Raw genomic sequence first — 13,399 nt, 5'->3', positions numbered from 1 at the left:
GCAGGGAGCTGGACACCAGTTCCATGTCTGTTGGGTGTGCCTCCCGAGGACGAGGACCTGGCCTTTTGCATCTAGCCGAACAACAGCAACAGCAGAAGATCAGAGGCTGTTTACTTCTAACCCCTAGCAGCAGCTGGACAGAGTTCAGCTGTTTGGGTGGGGCCTCAGGCCTGACTAATCAAGCTGGGGACCCACCTCCAAAGGCTGGGGCGTTGCCTTGGCAACTGTGGGCTTAAACTCATGCCCTGGCAGGGAAAATACACAGGCCTCTCCACACCCACACACACCCATCCCGTGCACACCCACAGGGTTTCATGAGCTGCCTGTCGGGTGGAAAGAGGTGAAGTCATGAAAACTAGTATCCCGAGAAGGAGCCCATCAAGAGCTCGTCTCCCCTGTGCCGGAACAGAAGCTTCTACAAGGGGCTGAGCCCCACCTTTGGCTGAGGATCCCACAGCTAGAAGGTGGCAGGAGCGGGACTAGAGTCTGAGCGGCCATCCCTTAGGGAACTCTGCACCCCCATGGCTCTCTGCCCTGGGCCTGGCTCATGGTGGGACCTCAGTTAAATATCTGTGACATGAAGGAATGGTGTTTTCAGTTGAGGTCTGAGGCTGGGCGAGGATGACTGCCTAGAAAGTGCTGTCAGGAGGGGGTCAGTTCACTGTCCAAGCTGCTGGAGGATGAGGGTGTCGGCCCCACCTGCTGCAGGAGTTAGTGGGGACACTCTTCCTTCCTGCAGGGCTGGTGTGTCCAAGGTGTGGGTTTCAGCTTAGCCAAGTAGGGTTGGGTGGTCTTGGGTAAGTCACCTGACTTCTCTGAGTCTGTTTCCTCATCTTTAAAATGAGGATGATGATCCCTACATCAGGGGTGTTAGCTGTGAGGATTATAAAGTGCTAAGCAAGTCCTGACACATAAATAAGAAGTGGTTCATTCTTGCCCTTTCCTCTACCTTAAGGAAATACAGCAACAGGCTTTCAGAGCTAGAAAGGCCTAGGAACATGGGGAGTCTCTTGAGATGAAGGGAGGGAGGCACAGAGAAGGATGGGACCTGCCCAAGGTCACACAGCAAGGACATGGCTAAGTGGGGACTAGGGCCCAGGGATCTGTCAGACCAAGTGTTTTAATCCTGAGACCTGGAATTTCCCTTGTTCAAAGCAATCTTCCTCCGGGTGCTTCTGCCTCCTTAGCCCAAGAGCAGCACAATGACTGGATGGGTCCCGGCTGGGCACAGGCTCAGGGCCAGGCCAGGGTCATTTTCCTGTCTCACATGCTCTCGGCCGCCCTGGAGCCGAGGGCTTTCCTCCCCACCCACTCTCCCCAGTCTCTGACAATGACCCAGGTGTCCGAAAGGATCTGCTCCTGACAATAAGCAACATCCTCCCGCCAAATAATTATAAATCCAGCTGTGCTATATGTATATCCCCGATAACACATGCGCAGTCGTGGGTGGCACAGGGTGTGTGCATTATTCTCCCCAACTCTGCGCCTTTGTATATCCTCCCGAAGACAGGCTGTCCTGGGCTTTGACCTGGCTTGAGTCTTAGACACAACAAAAGGGATGTTCCCACCCCCACCCCCCTGCCCCTGAACCCCCGTGCCCGGACAAGATCCTGAGAACACTTGGTCCACTGCTATCTGGCCCTTTTGCTAAAATTGAATGCTGTCCCCCATCCCCCAAACCTGAATCCCACTGCAAGCTTCTCTTTTCTGTAAAAAGGGAAGAAGTCCTCTAGGGTGTGTAGGGTATTGGGGATTGTGCAATGCACCCCTCCTCATGTCCCCCTCCCCTTACTCTCAACCCCGATTCTATGTCCCATTGTGGGTTTTCAAGGACATTGCATCTAGGGTTGAAAACCTCTCCCCGGGGCTTCCAGGCAATTCTGGGCTCACTGACACCAAGGCTTGGACCTTAAGGGCTGGGGCCCCGCAAGCTCTGCCGGCAGCCCCAGTGCTGGGGCCCCACTGGAGGCTCTGCTGCTTGCTCCCACCCTGCTCCACCCACCCAAGCTATGCCCCAGCTTGCCCACATCTCAGCCTCACCCCACTTACACCTCTGTCCACTGGGCAGCCCCCACCCCAACCTGGCTCAGCTCCATGTTCCACTTCCTGCTTCTGCCTCCACCACTACTCCGCCTGCCCCCCTTGCAGCTACCTCAGACATCGGCCCAGCCCCCGAGGGGTGTGTGGGATCTCTGCAAATGCTGCTTGAGCTGGATGTGGTTCCCAGCCTTGGGTTCTCTGGGTGGATGTGGGGTTGGGAACAGGGAAGATAAGGTGCCAGTTGGGAGAGGTGCTGGTGGGAGCTGCTGCCTGCTGGGGCCTGCTGAGGGAAGGGGGGAGCTCAGGGCAGACAAGCCCTTGGTCTGCCCTTTGGGTGGGTTTTCTTCCTGGGAGTGGCTGGGAGGGGCCTTTCCCTAGCTACACCCCACCTCCATTTACTGGCACATGTAGAAGTTCTGTGGCCACAGCCGCCCTACTGGCCCATGAGGGAGAGTCCAAGTCACTGTGATCTTCAGTGAATTATTCAACATCTCCAGGCCTCGTGTTTTTTCCTCAGTAAAAAGGAAAAAAAAAAAAACAAAAACAAAACAACACCTACCTTATGGGGTTGTTAGACATGCCCATAAAGGACTTAGCATAGCACAGGACGCGTGCTCTTCCTCCTTCTAGTTCTAATTAGATCTAGCTTTACCTGAAGCCGCCCATGCTCCCCCAGGTTCTGAGTCCATACCCTCTGTGGCACTTTAGGAAAATCACTTTCCCCTTCTGGGCCTCCACTCTTCTGCCTGAAAAGGAGACCAGCATCTTGCCAGGAAGTTCTGAAATCTCCTCTCACCTTGGCAAAGGTCTTCCATAGATCTGGGGCTTCCAGACACGGCCCCCTCTTACATGGGGGTGGAGCGAATGGAAGGATCTGGGGTTCGTGTGTGTCTTCCTTCCTTTCTAGGGGTCTTGCAGACATTTTCTTTGGGGCCATGCTTTGCTAAGCCCCCACACTCTGTTTTGCATACGCAGGCGCTCCAAGACTGGATTGCAAGCTGTTGTGGGTCATTCGCACCTTTAGTGGGAAAGAATTTGAAGCCGCCTTCTCCATTCTATTCTGCAGAACTATTTTCACTCCTGGGAAATGTTTCTTGACTTGCCGGAATGAGCGACAGAGCTGTCTAGCTTCTGTGTAGCAAGCACCAACCACTAGCAAAGCACTTTCAGAGCCCTTCAAGTAAATTATTTGTAATCCTGGCCTCAGCTCTGGCAGGTAGATGTTTCCACTTCTGTTCGACAGTGAGGACTCTGAGGCTCAGAGTCTGACTCCCAGGTATTGGACTCCAGAGCAGGCTGGTCCGGTTCCAAAGCTACACCAGGCTGCCTTCCTCCAGACTGAGCAAAGCTTTCCCCTCTGCTGGTGGGTCCCAGGCTCTAAAGGCAGGAAGGGGGTGTCTGCAGGAGGAAGTGGCCTTATCTTGATTCAGGCAGAGGCAACAGAAGACACATGTCGGTTGGGATTCTATTCACATTTCCAAACTCCCCTTCCCTGTCTGACTTACGACAGCCCCTGAAATGCCAATGAAAACTCAAATACCACTAATGTATACTAATCATAGTTTTCCTCCTTATGTCTGTAGAGGGCATTAGAACTCACATCTTCTGTTCTCAGCTTTCCCTCGTTCTGTCCTCTTGCAACTATGCATAGTGTGAATATTTTCCTCATTGTACATGTGAGGAAGGGGGTGCTCTCGGGGCTAGATGGGAGCCGGGACTCCGGCCCCAGCATTCTGCTTTTAAGGGCCAGTGCTTTGAGGGGTCAACATGGTTAAATACTAGGGCGTTGGGGCAGGGTAAAGAGGACCAAGGGATGGTTTTGTTTGCCAACTGAAAACAAAAAGAACTAGGAGATATTTCTAAGAAGACTGGGTGGCAGCAGGTACATGGATGAGGTGAGCTTTGATGATTTTTCCTGGTCCTTCCCTGAGACATCTTGGGTTTACCTGCTTCCTCAACCCAGGGTACCCCCTTTACTTGCTGAAGTCTTACGTGTCCATCAACCCCAAAGACACTTGCTGCTTCAAGAAGTCTCCTGACCATCCCCAGGATGGCTATGTCTTCCCTCCTCCAAGTGCCCTGAAGGCTGGCACCAGTCTGCCCATTAGCCTGTGGGGTGACTTGGTCAGGAACGCATGCTTTGTCTACCTGGCTAGGCCATAAGCTCAGCATCCAGGTGAGATGTAGCACCTGGCACAGGCCTTGCACACAGGGGTGCTCCGTGATGAGGAGGTGGGAAGGCATGGCCAGCCCTACGAGTGGGAGGAGTCAAAAGTGCTAATGGCCCCAGAATGGTGGTCAAGGGCAAAGGGCTGCCTTCTCAAATAGCCTTTGTGCTGCTCGTTCTGCTTCCCATTGGACAGCACAGGGCATGGAGGCTGGAAGTGCCAGGGGCCAGTTGTGGGTAGAGCCACAGGGCCTGCAGGGGTGGTGTGGGGAGATAGACCCACTGGCCGGGCCTCATCTGCCTGCCTGCCCACAGTCTTCCCTATGCCTCATCCAGCTTCCCTGGGGTCAGGGGCGTCCCTCACCTGGAGAAGCTCCTCCTCCCACACAGCCTGGGACGGAGGCAGGTTCAGGAGCTGATGATGAAGCTGAGGTCTTGGGGAGGTCAGCTGACTAGCCTGGGGCCTGTGGCTGGGGAACCCACATCTTTGGAGCCCCAGACCAACGTTCTTCCTCACTTTGGAGGAACTGGGAGTGGGTCTGGCTCAGGCAGGTGACAGTCTCATCTCTCTGAATAGGTCTGGTAGCAGCTTTCAAGGTCGCCACACCGTATTCCTTGTATGTGTGTTCTGAGGGACAAAACGTCACCCTCACCTGCAAGATCATGGGCCCCATGGCCAAAGGGCACGATGTGACCTACTACAAGACGTGGTACCGCAGCTCGCGGGGCGAAGTGCAGGTCTGCTCGGAGCGCCGGCCTATCCGCAACCTCACATTCCAGGACCTTCACCTGCACCACAGTGGCCACCAGGCCAACACCAGCCAGGATCTGGCCCAGCGCTATGGGCTGGAGTCGGTCTCTGACCACCATGGCAACTTCTCCATCACCATGCGCAACCTGACCTCCATGGACAGCGGCCTCTACTGCTGCCTGGTGGTAGAGATTAGACACCATCACTCTGAGCAGAGGGTCTACGGTGCCATGGAGCTGCAGGTGCACACAGGTGAGGGCCCCCTGTATGGGACGGCCCGGGGGTGCGGTGACTCGGTGCGGTGTGGGTACCTGTCTGCAAGGGTAAGCGACGAGGACACTGTGGCTCTGGGTGTGCGGTGCTGTGTGTCTGACGCCGTGACCATGTGTGATGCTAGATGGGTGAGGCTGTCACTCCAGGGATGTGTTTGAGATGGGGTGGCCACTGTGTGGGGAGCTGTGTATGGGTCTGTGTGGGTAGTGGGGTGTGATGGAGAGGGGGGTATACGTGGTTCGGTCTAGTGAGAGAGAGGGAGTGCACAAACCTAGGCTGGGATGTACTGCTCCTGACTGTATGGTGGCCGTGTTGTGAGACCTGGGGTGTGAGCCCGTGAGCAGTTGTTGGGGAACGTGTGTGTGTGTGTGTGTGTGTGTGTGTCCAGATGAGAGTGTGAGGGGCAATACACTGGGTAGACATGTGGGTGCCAGCAGATACCTACATGCCTGGGGGGCATGTGTGAGAGTGGGCAGGGCATACCTGGCCACGGGGTGAGAATACGTGTCCGTGTGGACCCGTGTGCTGGCTGGGATAAGCCTCCCTGGCCTCATGCCCACCTAACGATCCTTCTCTTTGCTCTACAGACAAAGAAGCCTCATTCCAGTGCATCTCGTACCCACCTTCACCCAAGGAGAGTGAAAGTAAGGGACCACCCTTTTGGCCCTTCTGGGTTCTCTGTTCTCCTCTGCCTTCGTCTTGGACCAAGGCCCCACTCTGAACTCAGACCTCCTCGCCCCAAGCCCGCAGAACCCCCATCCTTTCTCCTCTGCTATCGCCTCTCCCTTCTGCTTTCCCCGTCATTGGAGCCATGGGGCTGCAGTCCCAGAAGCCCACTCCCCTTCCAAGGCTTAAAGCCCGAAGAAGCCGGCTCCTGGGGCTCCTGCTCTGACTCCTTGGGGGTGGCCTTTAGCTAAGTGCCCCCCTCCCAACAGGTGCTGAGTGCCACAGGCTGTTATCAGTGGGTGCTGCTCTTGCTCACCAGTGCTCCCCAACATGGGAAGATTGGAGGGCTGTGGGGGGTCCTCTTGGCTTAGGCCCACTTGCTTAAAACTTCCTCGTTCTGTACGTGGGGAGAGAGGACGGAGAGACTCAGGCAGGGGGACAGCACTACCGTTCTTAGAGCTTTTCCTATATGCCAGGCACCGAGCTAAGTCCTTGCAAGTACTGGTATCTCTTGGATTCTGACAAGAACCCTCTGAAGTAGGCACCACTGTTTTCACTTTCTATACATGGAAGCAGAAGCCCAGAGAGGTGACATAACTTGCTCAAATCCACACAACTGGGGTGTGCTCACTTTACCTTCTTCCCAGCTTGAGGGATGCACAGGGCAGTGGGTGGGTGGCAGTCCGCCCCTGGTGTTTGCCCAGAGAGGCATCCAGTGGAGGAAGGGGGCACTGGTCTGAGGGACATCTGGGCGCTCAGAGGCCAGGAGACAACGCCCAGCAGCTTGGAGGCAGCAGGCAAAGGGGAGACGTCTCAGGGCCACTCTATTCTTCTGAGAGGACAAGGTCTTGGCTTCCAGAGCCTTCTATCCATCAATATTGACTGGGCATCTAGTGTAACCAGCCCCTGCCCAGGCCCTGGAGACCCAAAAGTGCAGACTTTCCCCCTGCCCTCCAGGAGGACATGCATAGAGTGGAGGCAGGAATGAGAACAGTTCAAACTACAGCCCCAGCCAAAGCCCAGCTCAGAGGCCATGGTGACTTTCTACTCCAACTATATTTTGAACCGATGCACAGCTTTAGCCAGGAATAAAATTAGAACACACATTTCGGTCTGAGCCAGACCCTCATAGAACTAAGGAACCCTGGTTCAAGCCCCTGTCCCTGCACACCACAGTCCTTATGTGTTGCCTGGGTACCAAGCTGCTGCTGTCCTCACTTCCTCCACCAGCAGCTCCCCGGAGAGGGTGGACTGTGTTCTCCGAGCGAGCACAGGGGAAGGCAGGGAGCCTCACCTGGAGGGGCCCGCCAGTGCTCACTTCCCCATTGCTCCTTCCACTCTGAGCAACCCTGCAGTCTCCCTTCTTCTTCCAGGAGCTCCCAGAGCTCACCTGTGCCACTGCCTACCTCTCACCGATGGGGAAACCAAAGTACAGGGATTACTTCCAGTCTCTCAGCCAGAGTGCCTGATTCTCAGTCACAAACCCTTCCCTGGGAGTCAGGCTGCCCGCCCCTCTGTCAACACCGATTTTCTGACAATTAGTTGTATGAATTAAAAGTCCTGGGGACAGAAACAGAAGATGCCAGTAGGGACCCCAAAGGAACCAGGTGCAAAACGGAGAGGGAGCAGAGATTTGGTTCATTTTGCTCGATCTAGACTCCTAGAGAAGTAGCTGCTGGAATTAAGGAAATGGAAGTTACCCGGAAAGTCCTGGGAGTCTGGCCGGTAAGAACCTGAGGGTGACTTTGAACTTGACTGTCACGAGTGGGTCAGGCTTCCTCTGCTGGGCACTTCTGCTCTCAGCTTTTGACATTCGCCTTATGCTCCAATTTACAGGGATGTGCAGCCTCCCTCTCTGGTCCCTGCTTCCCTGAACTACTGGCCACAGTGAACTGGCTCCCCAAGGGCAGAGGGATGTGTTTACTTCCATCCTAGCTGTTGAGGGCAGGGAGATGGCTTTGGGGACCTCTGGAGTCCCCTTCCAGACTCTTGGTTCTGGAGGTCTGGAAACTTATCGCTGTGGTGGAGTCTTGTCACTAAGGTGGCATGGTGTCAGCTGAAAAGAAACCCAGCTATGCTTTTGGGTGCGGTGTGGGGGGGTTGAGACAGCACTTCCATTTTCAGGCGGTCATGTGTCCATGGAGAAAGAGGAGCAAGCATGTCTCCTTCCCACTAACAGGGAGGCAACCAGTGTTATTATCCAAGAGGCTGGATCAGGGACCTGGGAGTAGACAGTAGGGAGGGGTGGAGACTGTGGCGAGCAGCTAGCTGCCAGCCTATAAGTGCAATTCCAATTGCTGCATGCTTGGAGAGGCCCCGGGGATGCCAGAGCCACTCCATTTCCAAGCAAAGTCAGAAGTCCAGATTTTACATAAACTCTCAATTTTAAAGTGTTGGCAAACAAAACAAAAAACAAAACAAAACCAGTTACATACTGTGTAGGCCATGATAGGATGGCAAGTAGATGGCAACAGATAGTAGACACATACCTGTTTTCTAATGGTTTAGAAACATTTGCCTGGTGACCCATGTGGCTAGTGGGCCTCAGGGCTGGCCGCTGGCTACTGCCATCAGTGCTGCTTACCTTTGGAAAAACCTTAGTCCCTGCTTGCTTGAAGACAGGTGCTCCACGGCCCACCTTGGTACCTGACCAGCTAATGATGCTTCCAGACAAGCAGCTTAGATGTCTCTACCTGCAGCCCTGTCTTCTAACATTCCCTTTGGGAAGTAAGAGGGTGGCTGGCCTAGGAAGTCATCTGAAAGCCCAAGTCAGGGGAGGCAGCAGCAACAGAGAGAGGCTGAGGAAGTTGGTCCCCAAGGAGCCCCAAATTGCTGAGGGTCTATTTTTTTTTTTTTTTTTACTGAACACCAACTGGAAGGGGGCTGGGCAGCTTACCTCCTGCAAAGCCACCTCCCTATACCCTACACAGAAGGATGTTTGGTTTGCTTTCACCAAGCCCCCTTCTGGGGGACCAGGCAGCCTGACCAAATGCTCTTCTCCCTTCTTGTACCTCCCTCCCTCCCGACCTCCAGGGTACTGGCAGGCTCTAGACAAGGATCCTCTGCTGAGAAAGTTGGGGGGGGGGCCCTCCCATCCCAGCCTGCTGTGTAAAGCCTGGCACCATTCTCAGAGCTGGCCTGGCAGCTGTCTCTGCCAGTGCGTGATTACCTTGCCAATGAGTTTGGCTCTGGATGCAATCCACCCCCTCTTCCCCAGGTACTGGCCATGCTTGCGGGAAGGGGTAGGGAGCTGCGGTGAGGCTGGGCTCTGCAAAGCTACTAGGGCACATGGGCCCACAAAGCTGTCCCCAAACTCCTGCCTCCTTGTCCTGGCCTCAACACTCAGCCCAGGTTGTAAGGAAACCAAGTCCTGATCCCCTAGAGGGGTCGCAGAGGGGGATCTCTGCCTGGGGACAGGAGTCAGGCCCAGAGGGGGACAGGGAGTCACAGTGAGTGAGCACGTAACCTCACTGAACGTAGTTTTAGTAGCAATCCGGAGACCTGCTTTGATGACTAGAATAGAGCACTTTGCAACCCCCTTCTCAGTGCCCACAAGAAGGTCCTATGACGGGCAGTTAGAAATCCTCAAATATCTGAATTATAGAACATGTCTACTTTCACACTTCCACGTCAAAATGCAGCCTTGCTAAGTTCTGCAGGGAGCCTGCTTTTACGTGGCTTCGAACTTGCTTTATAATTAGCACAGCAACTGTTCCTGTACTGGTGGGTATGTCTAAAGTGCCTGTAAATAGTTTGTTCACTTCCGTGTTATGAACAACCCCCCCGGAAAGCTTATTTACACCATCAGGTTGTTTAGCAACACAATGAGATAAAAACAGCCTTTATTCCCAGATAAATAGTGCAAAGGCAACAGAGACTACAGCCCATCCACCTTCCCCAAGCTCCCGGGGGCCATGCTGATGCCGTGACAAGGTATCCCAGCTCATATTTCAAGAAGAGTGCAAATCGGGAAGGAAACGTGTTTACGATGCTTGTGGTTCTGAGGGCATGTCTGTTCCCAGCTAAATTCCTGGTGTCAGCAGATGGGCTGGAACAAATCAACCCTCTCATGCTGTTGGTGAGATGGTGAAGCGGTACAACCTTTATGGAGGGGAATTAGACAATAGCCTCAAAGAAAATATACATACTCTTTGGCTCAGCACTTTTACTGCTGGGAGGTTATGTACAGAGGTACCTGCCCAAGCGAGCGAAGATGCACACACAAGGAGTTCGCTGCTCCGTTATTTGAAATATGTTGAAATATGGAAGCAATCTGCATGCCCACCGATAGGGGACTGTCTCAATAAATTCTGGGGTGAGCCCCACGAGAAAGCCCTAGGCAGAAGGAGGTAGATCTCTGTGCCATGCAGAGATGTCCAAGCCACGCTAAGTGGGAAAAGCGATCGTCACGAAAAGCAGCCGTATGCTGTATACGCAGAGAACAAATCTGGGCCAGATGTGAGGAAAGTGGGGATGGTGATTGTCTCTTTGCAGGGGGCCCGAGTGGAGGAGGAGGAGGAGAAAGTTAAACATTTTAAGCCATCGGATAAGGATTCACATTTTTTCTAGTTCTCATTCACGTTTCCCCCGCCCCGTGACTTGTATATGTGAGATCACTTCCAGAAGCTGTGTCTGGAGCTAAGGAGTCTCTTGGGATGAGTTGGGCTTTTTCTCATTTTGAATTTTTTTTTTTTATTGTGGCACAACATATATAACATGAGATTTGCCATTTCCACCCCTTTTAAGTGTGTGGCATTGATTCTGCTCACCAAGTGGTGCAACCATCACTACTATGTATCTCCAAAGGTTTTTTGCCACCGGGGTTCCTTTTGATCTTGAACTTCATGGCACAGGGTCTGTGAAGGACCTGCTTTCCCTTTTCAGGCAAAAACCTGTAGCCCAGGGCAGGTGAGCTGTCCCCGGAGGGCTGGGATGAAGACCCTTCTCTCTCTTGGTGCTGCCTCCGCTGTAGACTCCTGGCCTCATTTCTGTGTGCCCTGGGCCCACTTGGGGAGGAGACATGGGGCTTTCTTTGAAAGAGGACCCCTGGGCCTTCTGTGCCTCTGCGGGTCACTGAGGGTCTGGCTGTGGGGCCTGGGTAAAGCTGGTTGCCCTGCTGCCTCGAACTTGCCTCTCTGGGCTCCAGCTTCCCCTCAGGAGAGACAGAGGGAATGGAGTCTCACCTTGGCTGTCTCTCTGTCTTTATAGGCATCACAGCTGCTGCTCTGGCTACAGGAGCCTGCATCGTAGGCATCCTCTGCCTTCCCCTCATCCTACTCCTCGTCTACAAGCAAAGGCAGGTGGCCACCAACCGCCGTGAGTATCCCTGCCTGCCTGGGGTGGGTGAGGGTGTGCGTGATCTGCCCCAGCCCTCAGCTCAGCCCCTGGGATTAGCAAAGGCAAGAGGCAGGCACATTTCCTCTCTGTTCCAGAGATGGGAGCTGCTATAGTCCCTGTAAGGAGCTGGGCTCAATGGTGGAGAGAGGAGGGAACCCAGGTGTGCCACTGGTGGAGGGGGGCTGAGTGCCCACCAGCCCCAAGCGGTCCTGGCTTAGCACTCAATAATATCAGTTGAATGAATAAATAATCACTTGGAGTAGTTCAAATTGGTTTATAGAAGTGCTGCCACTAGGAGATCCTTTGCGGACCTGCTTAAATGTACGGGTAGGCTTGTTGTGTAACTAGCATAGTACCATTAGGACAAATATGAACTTTGGATTATCAGGACTGGAAGGGATCTTGGAGATAACTTAGTTCAGTTCTTTCAGCTTATAGCTGAGAAACCTGAGCTTCTTAGCAGGGTTAAATAATTAACTAAATGTGATAGAAGTTAGTAAGCGGCAGAGCTGGGACTCAAAGCCAGAGCTTTCAACTCATGCCTTTCCCAGGGAATATAATCCCACCATATCATCAAAATACCCATCAGCGTTGAGTGTCCTCGCCACTAACCCCTATCTGGGAAGGCTGCTGTGCTGGGTACCACGCCAAGTATGTTATATACCTTCTCCCGCTGAATCCTTGAAACAATGTGAAATCTTGGTCTTATAACTGTTCCTACTTTACAACTGAGCAAACTGAGGCAGGGAGAGGTTCAGGAACTCACCAGAGGAACCTCACACTGACTAAGGGGTGGAGTCAGGCTTCAAGTTGCGGTCACAAACACGTTTCACCCTCTCTGCGGTGATAATACCCCTTGCCCTTCCTCTGACCCCACCCATGAGCCTGGGCTAGTCCCAGGGACCTCTAAGTGCAAGAGGGTGGGGAGTCCTTGACTCTGGCCCTTGCGTCACCTCCCCTGCCTCTTCCTCCCTGGCCAGCTGCATAAGGTAGCTGAGAGAGGGCTGCTCTGTCACCAGGTGGCTTCTGGCTCACACCTGATGTCCTTTGGCTAGACCGTAACACCTGGACACCCCTCATTCCTGGGAGCCCAACCTGGAGCCCCCACAGTGGCTCACTTGGGGCTGTGATCCCCTTTCCTTTACTCTCAGGCCATCCACACTCCTTTCATGAAACCCGGTATAGCCTACCTCCAGAGATACCTGAGGCTGGCGGGGGAGTGGGGGGCAGGTCAAGGGCTCAGAGCAGAAAGAGGAACCCAGGGGCTCAGGCAGGGAGAGTAATCACCATGGAGCTGCCATGAGCTCATGCTCATCTGTGTAGTATTTTCATGGAGGTGAGGAAGGGACGAGGAGGGAGACACACTCAGCTCCCAGTAAAGAGGTGCTTTCTGTGCCCCTCACTTCAGACCACTATACTGCCTCCATCGGAGAACAGGGATGGGAAAACAAATTCAGGGCAGAGGATCGGCGTGGGGTGGCCATTGCTCTTGCTTTTCTTGCCCCAAAGCCTGTTGCATGGGGTCCCCAGAGGTTAGTCTAAGGCTGTGCCTGTGCCCCAGGCTAGAGGAAGGTCAATGAGACAGGGGGCAGGCCTAAACACCGTGGGGGCTTCCTGAGGACATGGGGAGCCTGGGGTCAGCCCCTAGGATTTCCCACTCCAGGCGCTGGGACTGAGGTGGATCAGTCCTAGAGGGCTTCCAACTGAGGAAGACCCAGGAAAGGACAGATGAACTGGAGGCTGAAGAACTGGGCTGAGAAGGGGGCAGGTGGTCCAGTGGGCCCGCTAGGGCTGTGCCGTGACCAGGGCAGCACATGTCCTCTGAAACTCTAAATGGACCCTGATTATGTGATGTGCAGCTGCTTGCAGCTCCTTATCCCCAAATTCAATATATTCAGTAACAAAAAGATGCCAATAATTTATCTTCTAATACAAGTATTTTTGAGGCCAGTCTGCCCACCCACTCCAAAAAAAAAAAAAATTGAGTTGTAGGATCAGAGTCTTAGACCCAAGAGATGCCAGGAGAGAAACCAGGTGCGAAATGGAGAGGGAGCGGAGATTTGGGACATTTCTTCATCTAGCCTCACAAGAAAAGTGCTGCTGCTGGAATTATGGAAACAGAAGTCACTGGGAAATGCCGGGAGTCAGGCTGCAGGGCAGAGGCT

The 13,399-nt window shown here is 53.8% G+C and overlaps 2 protein-coding genes across 6 annotated transcripts in view; one reads left to right on the top strand and one right to left on the bottom strand.

Moving 5' to 3' along the window:
* The window catches only part of LOC140631983 (cadherin-23), a 78,113-nt gene that overhangs the window by 48,551 nt on the left and 16,163 nt on the right, over positions 1 to 13,399 (bottom strand). The gene's annotated exons all lie outside the window — the stretch shown is intronic.
* The window catches only part of VSIR (V-set immunoregulatory receptor), a 31,456-nt gene that overhangs the window by 7,360 nt on the left and 10,697 nt on the right, over positions 1 to 13,399 (top strand). For both annotated transcript variants that reach the window (XM_072823491.1, XM_072823490.1), the window contains exons 2-4: positions 4,785 to 5,210; positions 5,819 to 5,875; positions 11,106 to 11,213. In XM_072823491.1, the coding sequence (XP_072679592.1) occupies positions 4,785 to 5,210; positions 5,819 to 5,875; positions 11,106 to 11,213 (591 nt within the window). The remainder of the gene's footprint in view (positions 1 to 4,784; positions 5,211 to 5,818; positions 5,876 to 11,105; positions 11,214 to 13,399) is intronic.

Source organism: Canis lupus, chromosome 4 (assembly GCF_048164855.1).
Source record: "Canis lupus baileyi chromosome 4, mCanLup2.hap1, whole genome shotgun sequence".
NCBI classification, from domain to species: Eukaryota; Metazoa; Chordata; class Mammalia; order Carnivora; family Canidae; genus Canis; species Canis lupus.
Note: the sequence above shows the minus strand (reverse complement) of the source record. Positions and strands in the feature narration are given on the sequence as shown.